Source organism: Callorhinus ursinus, unplaced genomic scaffold (genome assembly GCF_003265705.2).
Source record: "Callorhinus ursinus isolate GAN/ISIS: 27379988/994484 unplaced genomic scaffold, GSC_fseal_2.0 scaffold16, whole genome shotgun sequence".
Lineage (NCBI taxonomy): Eukaryota > Metazoa > Chordata > Mammalia > Carnivora > Otariidae > Callorhinus > Callorhinus ursinus.
This window is the reverse complement of record NW_027397078.1, coordinates 10,964,976-10,989,290: the sequence shown is the minus strand read 5'-3', so window position 1 is coordinate 10,989,290 and position 24,315 is coordinate 10,964,976. Positions and strand designations below refer to the sequence as shown.

At 38.7% G+C, this 24,315-nt stretch overlaps 1 protein-coding gene across 4 annotated transcripts in view; it reads left to right on the top strand.

Annotated features, from left to right (window-relative positions):
• Positions 1 to 24,315, top strand: part of SYTL5 (synaptotagmin like 5) — a 269,646-nt gene that overhangs the window by 130,473 nt on the left and 114,858 nt on the right. For all 4 annotated transcript variants that reach the window (XM_073901928.1, XM_073901927.1, XM_025857705.2 and 1 more), the window contains one exon: positions 8,131 to 8,340. In XM_073901928.1, the coding sequence (XP_073758029.1) occupies positions 8,131 to 8,340 (210 nt within the window). The remainder of the gene's footprint in view (positions 1 to 8,130; positions 8,341 to 24,315) is intronic.

The following is a 24,315-nucleotide window of genomic DNA, read 5'->3' as shown; positions in this document are numbered from 1 at the left end:
AGCACCACCTAAAGAGGTAAAATGAGAGGTACTGACAGCTGTCTTTGGTGAGCATATAAGTCCTTCCTTACTGCATTTAAAATAATTTAGTTTATGCAAATTCAATTTATAGACATTTTAGAATAAATGTCAGCTCTATGTTTATAAAAATTAAAACTAGTGGGTGCCTGTATTCAGTAGCAGAAGTAGTTTTCAAGAATTTTTCAAGGGCAACATGTTCTCTTTAAGTTATCTTTTTTGGTGTATGACTGCCCCATTTCCTCCCATCAAGATAATCCTTGCAGTGTCAGAGCAATAATCTTTAAAAGCCCTGTAATTTATCCATGTTTTTTTTTCTTTTTTGCTATGCTGATTCTATCTCTACCCCTTCTTTTTCTGAATGATTTACCATATCGATAACAGGACTTTCTGCAGTTTTTGATACTCAAGAAAGGTATCCTTTGGATTTCAGATTAGCAAAACACATCCTTGTTCCTCATTGGGCCAGGAAATTGAGACAATAGTTATTAATATTTAGTTATTCCAAGATATTCCAAGACTTGGTTTGCTCATTACATATGAGATCAGTTTCTGCAATAATTTTCAGACTATAGTTAGTAAACAGTTGTTCGTCTGTTTACATGGCTTTGTGAGATCTCCTGGTATAGTCCTATCAACTGAGTGTTTTATTACCAGGAAGTGCTTGGCGTCATTTGCAGACATGAAGATTCCACAATGCCCTCTATCCTTGGGACAATTTCTAAACACATTAAATGGGCACAATTCACAAGATTTCTTTGTCTAGACAAGTGTCGTTTCAATCCTGTTCTTCATTACTTTCTCTGAAGTAGCTTTCTATCTAGACCGAACTTTTCCCCAATTCTCAGATGGTCTTGATTCTTTTTTAGTAGCCTTTGATTTGAAAGCAAATCAAAAGCTATATAAAGTTTATTAGGACCAGAGGGGTGTTTGTTGAAGAACAGCCCCATTGGGGAATGTTTGACTTTGTGATAAGAGGCTACTTGGACAGATGGCTTTTGGTGGGAGAAGTCAGACAGAAGCAACCCTTCATGTTTATTGAGGTTTACCTTTGAGTGTGCTTAGCATGGTTTTGCACAACTAGGAAAGAAATAGCAGTTATTGCTAAGTGCAGTGTCCTTTCTGAGCAAAGATATGTTAACAGAATAAGAATTAAGAGGAATATGGGGGAAGAGTGCAGATTTTGAAATCTAAAATGCTAGACCTGGGGCGCCTGGGTGGCTCAGTCGGTTGAGCGTCTGCCTTCGGCTCCGGTCATGATCCCGGGGTCCTGGGATCGAGCCCCGCATCGGGCTCCCTGCTCCGCGGGAAGCCTGCTTCTCCCTCTCCCACTCTCCCTGCTTGTGTTCCCTCTCCCACTGTCTCTCTCTCTGTCAAATAAATAAATAAGCTCTTTTAAAAAAATAAAAAAATAAAATGCTGGACCTGAATCTTGATGGCCACACTTACTAACCCTGTGACCCATAGCAGGTTTCCTATCTGAGATTCCATTTTCTTATTCCTAAAATGGGATTCGTAACGTCTTTCTCGTAGGTTGCTGCCAATGCTTAATGACATGATGTGTAAAACAGAGCGGCTGTGGTTACCGTGGCTGCGTTGTGCTGTTCAGGTTTTAAAAATAGGTTCTGCACACAGAAGCAACAACCAAAATGAAAAAAGTATTTTTATAATCAGAATACGGAAAGGAGATCTGATCACCTCTGGATTTTCCTTAGGCAATTATGAGCTAGCCCCAGCCCAGTGTTGATGGCATTGCCTCTGGATGCGAATGAAAGATGGGAATGCTAGGAGCTCTGCAGCCCTTGGCATCAGGCTGCTGTGACATTATTTTGCCTGTGTATATTATTTCAGTCATTTTTGTCTCATCGTTTCTGGCTTAACGATACTTTTCATCAGTCACCGTGGTTTTGCTCTCTTAAAGGAATATCAAACTCTAGTTCTAGAGAAGGATTTAGTGTGCAGGCCTTGCAGCAGAAGCTGAAGCAGAACCTGATAGCAACATTTTTTTCTAAAGATTCTATTTATTTAGTTGTCAGATAGAGAGCACACACAAGCAGAGGGAGAAGCATGCTCCCCGCTGAGCAGGGAGCCTGATGCGGGACTCGATCCCAGGACCCTGTGATCATGACCTGAGCCAAAGGCAGACATTTAACTGACTGAGCCACCCAGGCATCCCGATAGCAACATTTTTGTAAGTGAACAATACTGAAAAGACCTAATATTTACTGAGTTCTTATTATATTTGTTGTAAAATAGTTTTGGCTGTGGGTGACAGAGACATGTTATAATAACGGCTTAAATAAGATGGAAATATATTGCTCGTTAGTAGAAAAGCCTGGGTTGGTTGGCAGCTTTGTGATACTGTTCTGGTGGCTCCATTATTGAATGGGTCTGGGCACCTTGTCTTTTTTGTTGTTCCACCACCTTGACGGTTTAGCTCATAGTCCAAGATGGCTCACTCCTCTGTTCTCATCCCAGCCTCTGAGAGGGAAGAGGGGTTTAAGGGAAAGAGATAGCCCTTTCCCTTTAAGGTCCTGACCTAGAGGTTGCCTATATCATTTCTGATCACATCCCATCAGCCAACATTTAGTCTCATGACAAACCTAACTGCAAGGGATACTGGGAAATGTCTTTATTCGGAGTGGCCACGAACCTAGTTAGACATGCCACTAATATAGAAAGAGGAGAACAGCTATGGAGAGACACCTACCAGAATTGCCTATTTCATAATCACAACATATCAAGCCGGGCTTAAGACTTTACTCAACGTTCACAACATTATCTTCCTTAATGCGCACAACAACCTTATGAGGTTGCAACTATTATGATTCTTTTTTACAGGAGTATTTTGAGGCACTGAGAAGTTAGGTAATTTTCTTAAAGTCTCAGATATAAAAAGTGACAAGGCCGGGATTTGAACCCAGGCAGTCTGCCTTCAGAGCCCTATGCTCCGGGCCACGATATAGTGCTTGCTTGTTTGTTAACTCTCTTGGGCCTTGATGTGTTCTGCTGGATGAGATGGGGGATTGTTGAAGGCATCAGGGATCAAAGATGCTTGGTGAACTGTTATTTATAGCTTCCTCTTCCAGGCAGCTAATTGCTTCCATTCCAAAATTCCTGTCCTCTTCGGTGCAAAATAATGTTCAGTACAATTGAGTCTAGAAGGGTAACAAAAGAAAAAGAATGCCACACAAATGTGACAGGAATTTTAATGAAAGCAATTCCTGATTTGAAAGGAGTATGTCTATGCAATGATAAAGCAGGCAGTCTTTGTAATGCATTGAACATTTTTGATGATGGGATGGAAAAAAATGAAGTCAGTGTATCACAAGGATATAGCAGGGAAAAGATTCTGTCATTTAACTACAGCTGAGATAGTTTATCTCTTCAGTCTTTAAGATTTCAATTACATATGGGTCATCAATTTGCATGTTAATATCAGCACATCTGTGTAGCAACAAGGAAATCTAAGGAATAAACTAATATTTTAAAACACAAGAGCATCCTGAGTTCATCTCAAATAAAGAATTGGTGTTAGCTGGTATTAAATGTCTTCAACTTTTTTTTTATTTTTATTTTCCATCAGGTTTTTTTTTTTAAAGATTTTATTTATTTATTCATGAGAGACACAGAGAGAGAGAGGCAGAGGCAGAGGGAGAAGCAGGTTCCCTGCCGAGCAGGGAGCCCAATGCGGGACTCGATCCCAGGACCCTGGGATCATGACCTGAGCCGAAGGCAGACGCTTAACCGACTGAGCCACCCAGGCGTCCCTTTTCATCAGGTTTTAACTGTTGATTTGGAGCCGTATGTATCTCTACTACACTTTTCCATCCATCTCCCATGCTCTTTGATTCTCTCCAGACAAGAACAAATGGAGTAATTGGTTAGATTTTTGATATTGGCAAGAATCAAAATGGTTTTTCTTTCTGAACCACAGTGTAGGTATGAAGCTAAGGAAGATAGAGAAAGTTCGGGAAGTTCTTAATGAGTAATTGAGAACATTTTTTGTAGTTTTCTCAGGCTTGGATTACTTTTTCAGAGTGTGTTTGATCTCAGTTTTAGCCGATTTTAATTTGACTTTATTCTCAATAGACCCAACATTGTACATATTTTTCTCTTCCCATTCTCCTTTTAATAATGATGGCTTCATATTGTAAAGGCCTTTATAATTTACAGAACACCCTACCATACTTTATTGCCTCTGACTCCTATAAACAGCCTTGGAGGAAGATATAAAAGGAATCATTATCTTTATTTGGAAGTTGAAGTAACTGAGACCCAGAGAGGTTAACTTGAATGCCCAGTGCCATCTGGTTAGCAGCACGGCTGAGTTTTCCTTCCTTCCCTTCACTCTTTACCTTTTTTTCCTCCTTCCTTTCCTCCCTCTTCCTCTTCCTCTAGCACTTCTGCTTGTGCTTTCTTTTATCCATTCAATCAAATGATACCTGTTATGTTCCAGGCACTAGGTTATGTGCTATATCTAACATGCATAGCTAAACACAGCAGATATAGTCTTGCCCTCACGGAGATTATAGAGGAATTGGCAAGACAAACATTAAACCATTAAAAACAGCCAAATGTACAAATAAAAATTACAGTAAGTAAAAAAAAAAAAGTTACAGTAAGTGCCATAAGGAAAAAGAACATGGTTCTGTGAGTGAGAATAAGATGAGTATCTGCTGTAGATTTGGTGGTCAGAGAAAGCCTCTTTGGGGAAGCAGCAGTAAAACCAAAATAAAAAAGATACAGGGAAGTCAGATGAAGAAGCAGCCAGATGAAGAACTAGGCTGGACTTATCAGGATGGGCTAAGTGATGCTACAATTAACAGCCCCAAACTCTTAGCGGCTTAAAACCATGAAGGTTTATTTCTCATTCGTGCTGCCTGTCCATAACAAAACAGCTGCGTACTCTCTTTTGTAGCATCCTCAGACCAGGACTTAGACAAAGAGTAGACGCTATTTGGGACATTGCCATTCTCCATGCAAAGAAGACGGTATGTGGTAAACCATGCACTCGCTCTTAAAGCTTTTACCTGGAATCACATCCCACGTTTCAGGGACCAGTGTTAGTCACAGGACCACATTTAATGTCAAGAGGCAGGGCTGTGCGCTCTGACTCATTCCACTTTCCCAGCCTCCCTTGCCGCTAGAGGTGGCGATAGGACACTGTCTGCTCAGGGGAACCTAAGGAGAACTCTGATGGGGGGGAATTCCAAGTCAGTTTTCATTTTTCTGCCAAGAGACAGGTACAGCCAACACAGCTGGTCCCTTCCTCCTGTCTTAAACACGGATGCTGTCCTGGAGCTGGCTGGCCATTTTGCCTAAGAAGGATAAGCCACAACTTGAAGATAGGGCACCTTCAGGATGAAAGGATCCTGAGTCCTTCAATGACCTGATTTGCAGCTGAACTAATGTAAGAACTGCCTAATTCTGGATTTCTTGTTATGTGGGCAAAAAAATGAAGCCTAAGCCTATTACTTGGAACCAGAAGCATTTCTAGCCTATGTAGGTGCGGGAGATGAACAGATACTGTGCTTGAAGCCCAGAAAGTCACCTTCCTCAGATACATTTCTCAGACTGGGTCAGCCAATACAGGAACCAAATAAGGCCTACCTTGCTTTGTTGGTAAAGCAGAGGGTTAGTAAAGCAGAGGGAAAAGACATCTCCCATCTTATTCCTCTCTCCAGGCTCCCAGTACTCCCTCTCTCCTTGATACCAATTCTCCACTTGCATACTTCTTTTCCTAGTTCCAGTTGCCCTCCCTTTAGCCTTTCTCCTCTTGAGTGTCTGAAAATGGCTACGTCCATTTCATGTAAATTATCCTAGGCACGATTAAATTAGGTCAATTTCTAAGAGCGATCTGAAAAATCAGGCCGTTTAATATTTAGTGCCAGCCTGTGGAATTCTTTCCATCCTTTCCCACAATCTCAGAGATACCTCCCAGGATATGTGGGACAATTAGCACCAATTGCCTTAAAAATGTGCTGACTATGTGTTGGGACCTTTAAATTCCTGCTTCCTCATGGCCTGATTTACATGGGGCCCCAGGTCTTTTCAGACTCTAGAACTGAACTAGATGAAACCTGATTGCTAAATTGAGTCCTGTCAGTGGAGCACAAAGAAAGATGCAATGAAAATGTTTCACTACGGGGCACCTGGGTGGCTCAGTCAGTTAAGCGTCGTCTTTGGCTCAAGTCCTGATCCCAGCGTCCTGGGGTCAAGTCCTGTGCGAGGCTCCCTGCTCAGCGTGGGGGTCTGTTTCTCCCTCTCCTTCTCCCTCTGTTCCTACCCCCCACTTGTGTGCTCTCTCAAATAAATAAATAAAATCTTAAGAAAATATTTCAGTTTATGGCCATAATTTCTCCAAGTGGTCTCACCCACTCTAAGGACCTACTAAGTGATTAAGGAACTGGTAAGTTGAAGTGATTCAGGCACCTGCTCATGGAATTTTTTTTCCAGACAAGAATTTGCCTCTGGAATGTCCTGGAATACCCCTATTTTCTCCATTTATTACTCTTCAGCCCAGCAGCCTATTCAGATAGGACTGCTATTCATGATTGCTGTCTTTGTTCTACCCATTTTATTTTATTTTTTTTAAAGATTTTATTTATTTATTCATGAGAGACGGAGAGAGAGAGGGAGAGGGAGAGAGAGAGGGAGAAGCAGGCTCCCAAGGAGCAGGGAGCCCGATGCGGGACTCGATCCCAGGAACCTGGGACCATGACCCGAGCCGAAGGCAGACGCCCAACCATCTGAGCCACCCAGGCGCCCCCATTCTACCCATTTTAATTACCTTGTTTCTTTGTCATTGTTGCATGCGTTGTTGTAGATTTCGAATAAGTAGTGTTTTGTGTCTCTTGTGCCCTGAGTTGTTCAAACATCCGTTGTGATTCTCCAGATGATACAATTGTGGTTTTCAAATGAGAACTCATTCTGTTATCTTAAAGCTTGTAGCTTCTGTAAGTTTTCAAAAGTAAATTGTCTGGAACTTTTCTTACATTCAATTTCATAAGCCAGTTGTTCATGAAAAAAAAGGACATAAGGGTACTTTGTAAGCTCTAAATCAGGAATTAGGAAAACTTGTTTTGGGTTCTTGTTTGTGTTCTGGTAGATAAGAATGAGGACCTAAGAGCACTCTATATCTGCCTGTTGTAACACATGAATCATCTTGTGTGCTTTGTCCTCTTCTTGGCTAACGTGAGGCTAATGGGAATTTCTTAGCAGATACCCTGTTTTGACTCATTCTTGTCTCCGAATACCAGAATGCCTGGCATACAATAGACACTTTTGAGAAATGTTCATTGGATGAATGGAGGATACAATTAATCAAAGGTTTTAGAAACCTTACTCCTCCCTTTTTAAATTCCCATTTAGAAATCTCTCATTAGGCTAGGAATTAGAAGACCTAGTTTCTGGTCTTATGTAGACTGCTCACTATCTTTAACGTGAATGACTTAATACTTCACAAGTTATTTTGAAGACCCCAAAGAGGTAACAAATAGTTTATAACATTTAAGTACCTTATAATCTAGCACAGAATTGGGTCATGAGCAGTATATTCAAGAAACTAAAGTCATCATTCCTGCTTTTGGGGAGATGCTAGTCTAGTCCGGTATAACAAAGCTCAGTACAACAAATGTAAAAGGAAATGATATGAGATGTGTGAAATGATTCTGGGATGTTTGTTTTTTTCTGGAACATAGAAATGTTGTGTTCAAGAAGGGACTGGAGGGGTGCCTGGGTGGCTCAGTTGGTTAAGTGTCTGACTCTTGATTTTGGCTCAGGTCATGAGATCGAGCCCTGCTTCAGGCTCTGCACTCAGCACTTGGAGAAGTTAGGATAGAATGGCAATAAGTACTGAGAGCAAAATCGTACTGCTAGTGGAAGATTTCAAAATTCAAATGCTAAGACACAAGCGCTATTTTTTCAACTACTGATATCAAAGGATTGTTGATTCAAGAGAGAGAAATTGTGTTTTCTGAAAGTATCTGGCTCTGACTACCTGATTCTTTCAAATCTTCTTCCGAATGAAAATAACCCTTCAATGAAGAGAGCTCCTCTCCTGTTTTCTTTTTTTTTGTTAAGTGATTTTTTTTTCCTTTCTCCTTCTAGGAAGCTGAAAAATGAACTCTTAGAAGCAAAACGTAGAAGTGGGAAGACTCAACAACAAACCAACAGAGTCTGCGTTCACTGCCAGAGAAACCTGGGCTTAATATTTGACCGAGGAGAGCCGTGCCCGGCCTGCTCCCTGAGAGTGTGCAGCGAGTGTCGGGTCTCGGGCCTTGATGGCGGCTGGAAGTGCACTATCTGTGCCAAAGTCGCGTGAGTTTCTTGCCCTGATGTGCAAAGCCAGATCTGATGACTGAAGGGCTTGGTGTGGGGAAAGGAAAAAAGAAAGGGGTGTTTAAAATTTAAGGATAGAGAGTGGAATTAAAATCTAGCCCAACCCAGGCTCAGCAGTGCCTTCGTAGAATTCTGGGGCTGGGGGCAGGGCAGGGGTGGCAGTGATGAGCATGAGCGAGTAAACACGAGCGAAATAGAGGCAGAGAGTGGTCTTTTTAGTTTTGAAAACTATAAAACAGTAAAATTGGAAGCTTCACAGAATGAGGTCTCCTACATTTGAAAACCACCCACGAGCTTTCTTCACTTCTAGCCCCACCGGACTCCACGTGTTTTCTCAGAAGCACAGGCAACTCCTCAAGGCCATCCTTAGAGGTTTGGGGTCACTGGCAAGATGAGTATGAAATATCCAGCCTGCTCTCCTTAGCAGCTGAGGGGCAAAATTTTTCTGCATCTATTGAAATGATCATATGGTTTTTATCTTTTCTCTATGTGATGTATCATGTTGATTGATTTGTGAATATTGAACCACCCTTGCATCCCAGGAATAAATCCCAGTTAATTATGGTGAATGAGTTCTTTAATGCATTGTTGGATTCAGCTTGTTAGTATTTTGTTGAGGATTTTTGCATCTATGCTCATCAGATATATTGGCCTATAGTGTTCTCTCTCTCTCTCTTTTAGTATCTTTATCTTGTTTTGGTACCAGGGTAAAGCTGGCCTCATAGGATGAATCTGGAGGGTTTCCTTCCTCTACTATTTTTTGAGTACTTTGAGAAGAATAGGTATTAATTCTTCTTAATGTCTGTGAAGCCATCTGGTCCTGGACTCTTGCTTATTGGGAGTTTTTTGACTACTTTTTCAATTACAATTGCTGATAATCTGTTCAAATTTTTTGTTTCTTCGTGATTTAGTTTTGGGGAGTTATATGTTTCTATGAATTTATCCATTTCGTCTAGACTGTCCAGTTTATTGGCATATAATTTTCCATTATATTTTCTTATAATCCTTTTGTATTTCTGTCGTGTTTGTTTGTTTTCTTTCATTTCTGACTTTATTTGACTTCTCTCTCTCTCTCTCTCTCTCTCAATCAGTCTGGCTAGAGGTTTATTGTATTTGTTGCTCTTTTCAAATAACCAGCTCCTGGTTTCATTGATCTGTTGTTTTTTAGTTCCTTTTCATTTATTTCTGCTCTAATCTTTGTTATTTCCTTCCTTCCGCTGGTTTGGGGTTTTGTTTGTTCTTTTCTAGCTCCTTTAGGTGTGAAGTTATGTTGTTTATTTGAGAGTTTTCTTGCTTCATGAGGTAGGCCTACATTGCTATAAACTTCCCTCATTGAACAGCTTTTGCTGTATCCCAAAGATTTTGGACCATTGTGTTTTCATTTTCATTTGTCTTCATGTATTTTTTAATTTTCTCTTGGATTTCTTGGTTGACCCATTCATTGATTAGTAGCTTGTCATTTAATCTCCATGTATTTGTGGTCTTTCCAGATTTTTTTCTTGTGGTTGATTTCTAGTTGCATATTGTTGTGGTCAGTAAAGATGCATGGTATGACTTCTGTCTTTTTGAATTTGTTGAGACTTGTTCTGTGGCTTAATATGTGGTCTGTTCTGGAGAATGTTCCATGTGCACATGAAAAGGACATGTATTCTGATTTAGGATGGAACTTCTAAGTATATCTGTTAAATCTATCTGGTCCAATGGGTCATTCAAAGCCACTGTTTTGTTGTTGATTTTCTGTTTGGATGATCTGTCCACTGATGTGAGTAGAGCGTTAAAGTTTCCTACTATAATTGTGTTACTATTGATTAGTTCCTTTATATTTGTTATTAACTGTTTTATGTATTTTGGGTGATGCCATGTTGGGAGCATAAATACTTATGATTGTTACATCTTCTTGTTGGATTTTTCTCCCTTATTATTCATATAGAGTCCTTCTTTGTCTCTTGTTACAGTCTTTGTCGTAAAGTTTATTTTCTCTGATGTAAGTATTGCCACTTTGGCTTTCTTTTCACTTCCACTTGCATGATAAATGCCTTTCTACCCCTTCAATTTCAATCTGCCTGTGTCTTTAGGTTTGAAATCTGTCTCTTGTATGCAGCATATAGATGGGTCTTCCTTTTTTATCAATTCTGTCACCCTATATCTTTTGATTGGAGTGTTTAGTCCACTTACATTCAAAGTAATTATTGATAGGTATGTATTTATTGCCACTTTGTTACCTGTTTTATGGGTTTTTTTTGACATTTTTTGTTCCTTTTCTTTCTCTATCACAGTTTGCTGGGTTTCTTTAGTGATATACTTGGGATTCCTTTCTCCTTATTTTTTGCATATGTATTACTGGTTTTTGATTTGTGGTTACGTTTGTATATAACATGTGTTATATATGTATATGTATACACATATACATATGTATGTATATATGTATATAACATGTATATATGTATATAACATGTATATAACATGTGGTTAGGTTTGTATATAACATCTTATGCATATAGCAGTCTATATTAAGTTGATGGTCACTCAGGGTTGAACCCATTCTTTGCCACCCCCCCCGGTATTTTAAGTATGTATTGTCATACTTGACATTCTATTATTTTGTGATTCCTGTGACTGATTTTTATAGATATGCTTAATTTTACTGCTGTTGCACTTCCTACTTTTCCTACTCCTGCTTATGGTCTTTCTTTTCCATTCAGGGTCCCCTTTAACATTTCTTGTAGGGCTGGTTTAGGGGCCATGAATTCCTTTAATTTTTGTTTGTCTCAGATACTCTTTATCTCTCCTATTGTGAATGATATAGCCTTGCTGGATAGAGTGTTCTTGTCTGCAGGTTTTGTTTTTTTTTTTTCCATTCAGCACTTTGACTATATCATGCCACTCTCTTCTGGCCTACAATGTTGCTGCTAAAAAAATCAGCTGATAGCCTTATGGGGTTTCCCTTTTATGTAACTATTTTGTTTTCTCTTGCTGCTTTTGAAATTCTCTCTTTATCATTACTTTGTGCCATTTTAATTACTGCATGTCTGGGTGTGGATTTCCTTGGATTGATTTTGTTGTGGGCTTTCTCTCCTTCCTGGATCTGGAATTTTGTTTTGTTCACCAGATTTGGAAGTTTTCAGCTCTTATTTCTTCAAATAAATTTTCTGTCCCCTTTTCTGTCTCTTCTCCTTCTGGGGTCCCTATAATGTGAATGTTACTATGCTTAATGGTGTCACTGAGTTCCCTAAGTCTGTTTTTCATTTTTTATTGTTTTTTTTTTTCTCTCTCCTGTTCAGCTTGATTGCTTTCTACTACTCTGTCCTCCATTCTTCTGCTTCTTCTAGTATACTCTACCCTCTAGTGTATTTTTAACTTCACTTATTGGATTCTTCATCTCTGATGGGTTCTTTTTTTTATGTTTTCTATCGGTTTGTTAGGAATCTCACTATGGCCCTCCACTCTCTCAAATCCAGTGAGGATATTTATGACCATTACTTTAAATTCTCTATCAGGCATATTATTTATCTCCATTTCATTAAGCTCTCTTGCTATGATTTTGCACTGTTTTCTCATTTGGGACTGTCCTCTGTCTCCTCATTTTGTCTAACTCTCTATGTCTCTTTCTGTGTTAGGAAAGTCAGCTACATCTCCTGCTCTTTTTTTTTTTTTCTTTAAGTAGGCTCCATGCCCAAGGCGGAGCTTGAACTCGTAACCCCAAAGATTGGAAGTCACATGCTCTACCAGCTGAGCCAGCTGGGCACCCCTACATCTCCTGCTCTTGAAAGTAATAGCCTTAGGAAGAAGAAATACTCTAGTACCCTGCCGTGTAATGTCCCCTCTTCACCAGAATCTGGTGTTTCAGGGTTGTCTCCTATGTGGGTTGTGTACACCCTACTGTTGCAACTGAGCCGCTTTTGCCTTTAGTCAAGTTGTTTGCAATGGCTCTCTTTGCCTGTTGTGGGCAGGGTTTGGTCCCTGTGGTGTTAGTGGGCCAGTCTGGGGCCATCTTGGGCTTGAAGTGAGTCAGACCAGGCATTTGTCAGAAGTGCAGTAGCCCTGAAATGCAGGACACTCTCCCTGTGTTGTCTCCCTTGCTTTTGGTGGCGAGCAGGCTCTGCAGTCAGACCAGGTGTCTGCCCCCAGCCCACTGTTGGGGCTGCAGTGGGACTGGTGTGTGTGGTTATCTTCCCCTCTCCCTGGCGCAGGAGTCACTTTGTAGTGGTGCTGGCCTCTGTTGGGGGCTGCTGGCACAGTGCCAGTCTTACAGCACCACTTTGGATGGGCTCTGGTCAAAAGCTTATTGGAGGGGGCAGGTTCACAGGAGAATGAAAGGGCGTGGCACACTGTTAGCAAGTTGATTCTTGTAGGTGTTCGTGAGTCTAGGTTGGTGGGGGGGAGAGGGAAATGGTGCCTGCCAACCCTTTTGTTCTTGAAGTCTCCCGATCATCCCTGCCCTTCTAGCACATTGCTCTGAGATTAGGAAACAAATCCCCCTCCCGTATATCCCCAGGCATTTTTCAAACTGCTGCTTCTGTGCTGTATCTCAGTGGGGCTCTTGGGGGTGCTGTCTATCTAAGGATGGAGACTCAGTTTCCTTTTGCCCTCCTGGCTGTCCCAGAGCCAAGCCCTCTGAGTCTTAAAGTCCCAGGTGTTAAGCCCCACCAATTCTAAGAACTCACAAAATTAGGTCCCTCTGGTTTTCAAAGCCAAATATTATGGGGATTTGTCTTCCTGGTGCAGGTCCTCCATGCCTGGGGTGCCTGGAGTGGGGAACTCCTCTTCTCTTTGTCTCCCCTCTCCACGCCCTTGGTATCCCTCTCTCCCAGGGGCAGTCCTGTGGGTCCGTTTACCTCCCAACTGCATCTCCGCCCTTCCTACCCTCTTTGATGTGTCCTCTTATCTACATTTAGCTGTGGAGAGTCTGTTCTGCCAGTCTTTGGGTCATTCTCTGGGTTACATACACTAATGTGGGTGTTAGCTACTTGTATCTGTGGGACAAGGTGAGCTTAGGTCCTCCTAAGGACTTCCCCAGAAGTCCAAAATCTGTATTCGTTTCCTAAGTGGAATTTAATCATCTGCAAATTAGGATGCAAAAGTAATTTGGATATCTTCTTATTTTCTCATGAAATCAATTTCCATTGGCTATTTCTCCATCTGCCTGTTTGGAAAAACTATCAATAATGCACTTTGCTTTCTGGTTAAAAGTAACATGATACATCCGTGAGTCAAGTAAGTAATGTACAAGTTGCTGTTTTCAATCCTGGACACTTAGATAGCTTGCCTGAGTGTGTCATAATAGCTTTCTCCGATTCTACTCCCCTTAATTTGGCATTTCAGAGTTGGATATGAAGGCTCTTCCAATAGAGTCAGAAAATAAGTCACCAAGGAAATAATAAATTAATGGGCAGAATTTCCTCAATTTTAGTTTTGTTTCTACACAGTTTTGCAGGAGCATTTCTCCCTCTCAGTTGTTGGTTAAATTTTAAAATTTAAAATCAAATTTTAAAAAATCAACGAGAAGCAAAGAAATAGAAATAGAAAAACTTCGGTAAGAGACTAACATCCTTGTTTTTTGTTTTTTTTTTTTTTTTGACACATATACAAATGGCCTTTTCGGTTTCTTTTATTCAAGTTAACTTACATACACAAAAGAACGCAAGTAACAAGTACACAGCAGAATTTCTCAGTCTCTGCATTACTGATATCTTGGGTGACTCTCTGTTGGGGAGTGAGAGAGCATGCAGTGCATCATAGGATGTTTAGCAGTATTTCTGGCCTCTACCTGCTGGATGCCTGTACCTCTTCTCTACCTTCCAGTTGTGACAATGAAAAATTCCTGCAGATGTTGCTAAATGTCACCTGAGGAGCAAAAGTTGTCCCTGCTTGAGACGCACCATAGAGCTTAGGGAATTATCACAATTTCTGTACAATTATCACTAAAGTGAAGAACTAGAACATTACTAATATTCCAGGAGCCTTTCCCGTTCCTCCTCCCAGTCACTGCTCCCTTTTTATCTCCCCAAAAGAAACACTATCCTGCTAACACCATAGATTAGCTTTGACTTCTTTATACTTTATATAAATTCAGTGACATGGTGTGTATTTGTTTGTTTATAACTTCTTTTTGTTAACATGATACTTGTGAGATTAATGTATTTTGTTGCCCGTATTTGTCATATATTCATTTTTACTCTTTTACAATATTACATTTTATAAATAGACATGAATTCATATACTATTCTAATTCATGGATATTTGGGATGTTTTCACTTTTTACCTCTTACAACTAACGGTATTATAAAGATTCTTGTACTTGTCTCTTGGTCCGCACAGGTATGCATTTCTATTGGGTATATACATAGGACTAAAATGGCTGTGTCACAGAATATGTACGTGTTCAATTTCAGTAGAAGGATGATGCCAGATAGCTTTCCAAAGTGGTTGTGCCGTGTTACCCTCTCGCTAGCGATGCACCCGCGTGGTGGTTATTTACATTTTTACTTTTTTGTTTTTATAATTTTGTTGGGTGGGTGGTAGATTTACATTTTTATTACTAAGGAGAATATCTTCAGATATTTACTGACCATTTAAACATCCCTTTTTGTGAAGTGCTAGTTCAAGTCTCTTGATTATTTTTCTCTTGTCTTTTACTAACTCACTTGTAGAAGCTCTTTATATATTCTGCATACAAACAGTGTTGGTTCTTTCTGTTACAGATACCTTTCCTGACTTGCCTTTTCATTCTCTTAATGTGTCATTTGACGAACAGAAATCTCTAATTTTTAGTAACTTATTTTGTTTATCTTTTCCTGTTTGTTGGGGTGGGGGGTGGAGGGCGGGTTCTGTATCCTGTTAAAGAAAACTTCCCCTAACTCCCAAATCATGAAAATATTCTCCTATGCAATTTTCTGTATTGTTATTGGGTCGACTTTTACCTTTAGACATACAGTCTACCTGGAACTGATTTTTGTGTATGCTGTGAGTTAGGGATTTATTTTTCTATTTGAATAAATATATGCGCATGACCCAGGACCATTAATTAAAATGACCATCACTTTTTCACTGATCCACAGTGTCACTTTCACAAACCAAGTATTATTTATGCCTGCTCTAAAAGGTGTCTGACATTGTGCCAGTGCCACAGTTTTTTTTTTTTTTAAAGATTTTATTTATTTATTTGAGAGAGAGAGAATGAGAGATAGAGAGCACGAGAGGGAAGAGGGTCAGAGGGAGAAGCAGACTCCCCGCCAAGCAGGGAGCCCGATGCGGGACTCGATCCCGGGACTCCAGGATCATGACCCGAGCCGAAGGCAGTCGCTTAACCAACTGAGCCACCCAGGCGCCCAGTGCCACAGTATTTTGATTATTGTAGTTTTATATTAAAATTTTATATCCAGTAGACTTGCAACCTGTTCTTTTTGTTCACATTGCCTTGGCTATTATTGGCCCCTGGTATTTTTATATGAATTTTAAGAATCAGCTTAACAATTTCCACAAAATAAACCCTACTGGCATTTTTTATAGGGATTGTATTATATCAATAGAGACTTTTGGGGAGTATTGACATCTTTCAAAACTTAGTCTCTCAATACATAAACACTATGGCCTTTCCATTTATTTGCTTTTAATTTCTTTCAGTATTTTTTAAAAAGATTTTATTTATTTATTTGACAGAGAGAGACACAGCAAGAGAGGGAACACAAGCAGGGGGAGTGGGAGAGGGAGAAGCAGGCTTCCTGTGGAGCAGGGAGCCCGATGTGGGGCTCGATCCCAGGACCCTGGGATCATGACCTGAGCTGAAGGCAGACGCTAAACAACTGAGCCACCCAGGCGCCCCTTCTTTCAGTATTTTATAGTCTTGTGGTACAAGTCTTAACACATTATTAGATTTAGTCCAAGTATTTGGTTTTTATGTTATTACAGATAGAATCTTTCTGAAATTTTATTTTCTAATTGTTGGTATGTGGAAATGCAATTGATTTGGGTACTCTGACCTTGTATTCAGCAATCTTGTTGAATTTACTTCTTATTTATAATAGTTTTTGTGGAGCCTTTATTTATAAATAAATTTATATACAATCATGTCATCTGTGAAGAATGACTGTTTTATTTCTTATTTTGTAATACTTGTGTCTTTTTGCAATATTGCATATTTGTTTTTAATTTTATTGCTTTCTGCCTTCTTTATTTCCTTCTTTTTACTATCTTTGGATTTATTTTTCACGAATGATTTTTTTTTGCATCATGGATATTTAATTTTAAAAACTGTGAGTATAATTAATATGTTTAAGAAAAGTCATTTTAAAGCATGGCCCATCTATGAGAAGTTTACTTGAGAACACTGTCATTCAGCTTTTTCCTGTGGGGATTTGATGACTTTTAGGTGAATACACATTATATCCTTGTGTCTCCATATGGAATCCTCTCTATGACTTTTGCTCTGGACTGATATTTGAATCCCAACTCCTCAAGTAACTTTAAAACTGCGATGACAAACTTTTCCAGTTTCTACAGTTCCTGGTATTTGAATGGATATATTCTCATCCTTTTAGTACATCTTGGTTCCATATTTTATATCTCATTCTGCTTTTTTTATTAATGATTTTTTTTGATTCAGATGTTTAGATACTTGATTTTGTAGCCTTTCTTTTCTCTAACATATACATTTAAGGATATAAATTTTCCAGTTTTCACTGCTTTGGCTGCATCCCGTACATTTTTATGTCAATCATTTTTAAGACATTTATTTCATTCTGTTGTCTAATTTCCATCATCTTTAACTACAAGTTCTTTATAGTTGTTTTTCACTTCTAATTTCAGGGGATTTTCTGTATCTCTTTTTGATTTTGATTTCTAGCTTAATTCCATTATAGCCAGAGAACATACTCTGTCTGATTTCAGTCTTTGAAATTTGGCCCAGGAAATGGTCAGTTTTGTTAAATGTTTCCTATACCCTTGAAAAAAAGAATTCTGCAGTTGTTTATTTGAATATCCTAGATATGTCTGTTAATGATGTTTGTTAATTGTGTTGTCCAAATCTCCCATTTCCTTGCTGATCATTTCATCTCTGTATTGTGTCTGATATTGAGTGAGGTATATACTAAACTCTCTCACTAACGGTGGATTTTCTATTGATCCTTTTAGTTCTGATAATCCTGGATTTATATATGTTGAAGTGATAGTCTTGAGTGCTTAAATATTTTGGATTGTGATATTTTGTGGGTGTGAAGAAACCTTTTTCATTATGAAAACTCCATCCTGAACTCTAGTTCTGATTTTTTCTTTAAAGTTTACTTTGTTGTTACAGCTGCAACACCATTTTTTGTGTGTGTGTGTTTCTTTTAGTGTATGTTTATCCTTTTATTTTCAACCATTCTGTTTCCTTATATTTAAGGTGTATCTCTTGTGAGGAGCATGTAATTATGCTTGTGTGTGTTAAATCCTGTCCAACAATTGTCATTGAGGTATTTATTTCACTTGTACCAACAGAATTACTCATATATTTTACTTAAAATCTATCACCTATTTACTCCGTCCCATCTGTTCCATTCTTTTTTTCTGTTTATTTGCCTTCATTTCAGTTGTCTAAGTATTTTTTCTATTTCTCTTCTCTATTATTTAAACTTTTTTTTTTATCACTCATCTAATGATAACTCTAGAAATTACAACATACATTCTTGACTTACTAAAATCTAATATAAATTAGTACTTTTGGTGCTTCTAAGACAATACCAGAATCTTTTTTTTTAAGATTTATTTATTTATTTGAAAGAGAGAATGAGAGAGAGAGAGAGCACATGAGAGGGGGGAGTCAGAGGGAGAAGCAGACTCCCCGCTGAGCAGGGAGCCCGATGTGGGACTCGATCCCGGGACTCCAGGATCATGACCTGAGCCGAAGGCAGTCGCTTAACCAACTGAGCCACCCAGGTGCCCGACAATACCAGAATCTTAAAATCCTTTAACTCCCCATACTCCCCTTCTAGTGCTGTTGTACATTTGAAATATCCATATATCTATCCTTACACATATACATACCTATGTATTTATCCTTAAAGAGATACACACAAATATACACTTGGTCTTAGTCTGTTCAGATGGCTGTAACAGAATAACATAGACTGGGTGGCTTATAAACAACAGAAACTTATTTCTCAGAGTCTTGGAAACTGGGGAGTCCAAAATCAAGTTTCTGCAGTTATGTTGTCTGCTGACTTTATTTTACTGAGGGCCTGCTTCTTGGTTCATAGACAGCTGTGTTCTCATTATGTCCTCACACCGTGAAAGGGGAAAGGGAGCTCTCTGGGGTCTCTTTATAAGGGCAACAGTCACCTGCCAAAGGCTCCTCCTCCAAATGTCATCACATTGGAATTACGTTTGAACAGGAATTACGAGGGGGACAGACATTCAGACTAACATACTTCATCCCACAAGGTATTACTGTTACTTTTATAGTCAATATTCACTTAGATTTACTGCACTGTTACCCTTTCCGTTGCTCTGTATTTTTAATTGTTACATTTCTGTGTTTCCTTCTAGGATAATTTTCCTTCTGCCTAAAGGGTACCCTTCAGTATTTCCTTTAGTAGAGTTCTAGTGATAAATACTTTCAGTTTTCATTTTTCTTAGCAATGCTTTATTTTGCTCTTATTTTTCAAGCATGTTTTTGCTGGTTATTGAATTCTAGATTAGAGGGTATAAATTTTCACTCACTTGAAGACATTCCATTGGCTTTTGGTTTCCAGTGTTTCTGTTAAGAAATCAGATGTCACTATGCTGTTGTTTTTTTTGAAAGTATTGTTGACCCTTGCACAATGTGGGTTAGGGGCACTGACCCCCCCCACACACACACACATTGTAAAAAAATCCATGTATAACTTTTGACTCCCTGAAAACTTAATAGCCTCTGTTGACCAGAAGGCTTACCAATAACAAAAACAGTTTATTAACACATATTGTGTATGTTACAGGTATTACATACTGTATTTTGAAAATAAAGAGAGCTAGAAAAAAAGTTTTATTAAGAAAATCATAGGGAAGAGAAAATACACTTATAGTACTGTATTGTATTTATCAGTACTGTAAGTTTCCATTATCTGTTTACAGGATGAATCATCTGTCAGTACCTATACCAATATTGTCTTCTATGATATAAAATACTGCAGATGTTAGGGGCACTGGGGTGGCTCAGTCAGTTGAGCAGCTAACTCTTGATTTCAGTTCAGGTCATGATCTCAGGGTCCTGAGATCTAGCCCCGCATCTGGCTCCACACTCAGCAGGGAGTTGGCTTGAGGATTCTCTCTTCCTCTGCCCCTCCTCCTGCTCACATGTGCTCTCTCTCGCTCCAAAATAAATAAATCTTTTTTTTTTAAGATTTTATTTATTTATTTGACAGAGATATGGCAAGAGAGGGAACGCAAGTAGGGGGAGTGGGAGAGGGAGAAGCAGGCTTCCCGCTGAGCAGGGAGCCCGATGCGGGGCTCAATCCCAGGACCCTGGGATCACGACCTGAGCCGAAGGCAGACGCTTAATGACTGAGCCACCCAGGCGCCCCTAAAATAAATCTTTAAAAAATTACAGTACACACTATATATATCATTAACGTTAGACCTCAAAAATAAGAAGATAATGTGAAAAAGAAATTCACATTTATTTGTAGATATGACTACTCATGCATTGATAATGAAGAAGCAGCAATATGATTGCTTTTTGGTAGTCTAATGTAATTGATACTCTTGCTTCATGGTAGCCTAGCCTATACACGAATGCATGAATTGTTATAAAAAATTTTTTATGGTGTATGGTATTATATTAATAATACAGTTTTGGGAACATTGTTACATTTTTAAAACCACTTACCTGTAATGATAGGCTGATACGCAGTTTCTCTAGGAGAGAGAAGCTTAATGTAAGGTAATGTAATTCTTTGAAAGCAAAGTTAGAAAACAGTAAGAGAACTAGTACATTATTAATCATATATTGATGATCATTCACCTTATGTCTATGTGAGGATAGGTATAACCACTTCCGTACATGTCTTGAACACAGTGTGCTACATGGTAAATACTTAGGCATTGATGATGATGACAACACAAAAGCACCTCCTACATTTCTTGTACAGTTATTAGATTTCCACACAGACACACACATACATAACAGATAAGTTAACTGTATGAACATATAAGTTTATTAACTGTATGGCACGATGATTATTAACTATTTGTTAAGTGGAAGTGGATCATCATAAAAGTCTTTATTCTTGTCCTCTTCATGTTGAGTGGGCTGAGGAGGGGGGGGCCTTGCTGTCTCAGGGGTGGCAGAGGCAGAGGAGGTGGAAGGGAAGGAAGGAGAGGCAGGCACACTCAGTGTAACTTTACAGAAATACGTCATAATTTCTGACTTTTTTGCTTTTTCATTTCTCTAAAAAGATTTCTATATGGTACCAATCCTTCTTCCACCATTTGCTTTAGTTGTAGCGCCCATGTCTTAGAAGGGTCCATGTTGTTAAAGAAGCCAAAAGCCATACTGAATAATCAAGACTTTTCTGCCCAGTTGTCTAATGTCAGTTTGTTTTCTGGCACCACTTCTTCCAAATCTTCTTCTTCATCACCTGGACTGGTTCAGAAGCACTCATCTCCATCAAGTCATCTTCTCTTAATTCCTGTGATATGGTGTCTGTCAGCTCTTGAACTTCTCCAAGATTCATACCTTGAAACCCTTTACCCCCCCCCCTTTTGCCATAGCCACAGTCTCTTTCATGATTCCCTTGACTGGCTCTGTATAAATCCTGGGAAGTCATGCACAACATCTGGACACAGTTTTCTCCAGCAGGAATTTATTGTTTGGGGCTTGATGGTTTTCATGGCTTTTCTTCTAACAGTGATGGCATCTTCAGTGGTGTGGTTCTCCCATGCTTTCATGTTTTCTCTATCAGGGTTCTCTTCCATAATGCTGACAAGCCATTCCGTAGAGTCCTATGCATAATGAGCCTTAAATGTCCCTATGACACTCTGATCTAGAGGCTGGATCAGAGACATTATGTTTAGGGGCAAATAGACCACTTCAATGCCCTCGGTGTTGAACTCATGGGATTCTGGGTAGCCAGGGGCATTGTCCACTATCCAAAGAACTTTAAGAGGCAGTCCCTTACTGGCAAGGTATTTCCTGACTTCAGGGACAAAGCATGGATGAAGCCAATTTAGAAGAAGGGTTCTCATTATTCAGGCCTTCTTGTTATACAACCAAAACACTAGCAGCTTATGTTTATCTTTTCCCTTCAAGGTTTGGGGGTTAGCAGCTTTATAGATAAGGGCAGTCCTGTTCATAAACCCAGCTGCATTTGCACAAAACAGTACAGTCAGCCTAGTCTTTCCTGCCTTAAATCCTAGTGCTCATTTCTTTTCATTACTAACAAATGTCCTTCGTGGCATATTTTTTTCCCCAAAATAGGGCACTTTCATCTGCATTAAAAACTCGTTCAAGCAGATTTCCTTTCTCCTCAGTGAGTTTGTAAGTGGTGTCTGAGAACTCATCTGCTGCCTCTTAGTTGGCCAGAACTGCTTCTCCCATTATCTTGGCCTTTTTTTTTTTTTTCTTAAGGCAAACCTCTTTCTAAAATTATCAAACCATCCTTTGCTGGCATTAAATTCTCCAACTTTAGATCCTTCACCTTTCTTTTGCTTTAGGTTGTCATATACTGATGTCATTTGCCCCCCAAATCATTAGAGTCTATAGGCTTTGCCTTTCTTACAGCAGTCTTGCACCTATATAAAAACTGCCTTTTCAATATGAGATAGGTATTTTGTGAAAAGTGCAAGGTTTTCGCACCTGCTGGTTGTAACTGCAGCAACGGCTTCATGAGTTTCTTTTTCTTTTTTATAATGGTCCTTCCACTGGATTTATATATCTTGAATTGGTGGCTAACCACAGCTTCAGACCTCAATTTGTGGTGCCTATCAAGCAGTTCGTCTTTTCCTTATGATGCCATGACTTTTCTCTACTTCTTGGGAGCACTTCCAGCATCACTAGTAGTACTTCGTATGGGTCCAATGATGTCGTTTGAAGTTTGAGGTATTGCACTAAACCAACAAATATGAGAACCATGAGGGATCACTTTTTATTGTGATACACAGTTTACTGTAGAGATGAACTGTTCGTGCAGAGATGATTAGTGTCACCTGGCATCCTAAGTAGATACTTGCAACACTTGAGCTCAGCACAATAGCAACAGGAGGTGACTACAAAATTACTACATTAGTACCGTTTATACTACAGATAATTTTATGCAGTCATGATTTAGTACTGCATTTTTACATTTGTTCACATTTTTCTCAACTGCAAATAGTGCCATGTATGGTCTGTAAGTCTTTGCATAAATTTTGATAAATTTTAACTGTTTATGATATATTTGTATGTATTTTATGATATTGAATGATAAGACAGACTAGTGTCTGCATATATTTTATGCCTTCATGACATACCTAACTTTTTCTTGATTTTTTTTTTATTATTTCTCGGCTGTGCAGTTCATCTGTGAGTTTTTTCAAATTGTCACAAATCTCCAAAAATTTTAACAATATATTGGGAAAAAGCCACATATAAGTGAACCCACACTGTTTAAAGTTGTGCTGTCCAAGAATCAACTGTAACAATAGTTTTCATTGTCTGCTTTTAATATTTTCCCCTTTTCTGTTGAATTTACACACTTTCTATAACACGTCTAGCCTATGTCTGATTTTCTTTATATTTGTCCATGTTGGGGTATCTAGAATGTCTTAAGTCTGCATCTGTTAATATCTTTTGTCATATTTGAATATTGCTCAGATAATATCTCTTCACATATTGCTTTTTCCCCTCTCTCTACTTCAGATACTCCAAATATGTATCTTAGTTTTATTTGATAGCTTTCGTGTATCTCTTATACTCTTTTCCGTATTTTATCCCTTTATATCTCTGAATTCGTTTTGTATATTTTTTTCTGATCTTTCACTTCACTAATCTTACCTTTGACTATGTTTAATTTGCTGTTAAGCACATTTTTTTAATTCATAAGTTCAGTTGTGTTTTTCAGTTTTAGATTTTTCATTTCGCTTTTGTTATGTTTCTGACTCTCTGCTGACCTTCACCCTTTTCTTGTAATTTCTTAGATAAATTATTTGTAATTATTTAAAAGTCTATGAATGATAATTGTATTATCTGAGTCCCTTATGGGACTGATTTTCTGTTTGTTTGTTTCTCTTGGTTTTGGTCATATCTTGTTTTCTCATAAACCTGATAACTTTTGACTGATGGACAAAGTATTTAAAAAATTATAAAAGTTAGTGAGACTCTGTGTAACAGTATGTATCGATTGAGAATGTCTGTTTTACTTCCAGGAGGGAGATAAAATAAGACCACTAAATATTCAAGATTATCTTAATCAAATCAGAGATTGAGCTGATTTCAAAACTGGAGCCTTTCTCCCTGTGAGAGCTGATCTATTTTTGGGTCCCATTTACTCCTAGGGAATAGTCCTTCAAGGTCTCAAAATATACCTATTATGTAAGAGAGGCAGTTGATTTTAGATTTTAGAAATAGTGGAAATTAGAACACTAAGAGGTTAGGATGTGTATTAATAGAGTGGGGATGAGTATCAAAGTTTGTTTATTTCTTCACCCAGCTCTTTTCCCACAAAACACTGTCAAGGTGGGGTTTACAATTTCAGGGCAATGAAGAAGAAAATGGAATTTTAATAAATGACTGCCCTTCTAATTGCAGAGTCTGAGGACTTATAAGGAATTTCTCAATAACTATTTTTCTAATCTGATACAGTATCTTTATTTGGTTCCTAGTATTAAATCATTTCTATTTCTTTAATAGTAGATATATATATTTTTTATTATTATGTTAATCACCATATATTACATCATTAGTTTTTGATGTAGGGTTCCATGATTCATTGTTTGTGCATAACACCCAGTGCTCCATGCAGA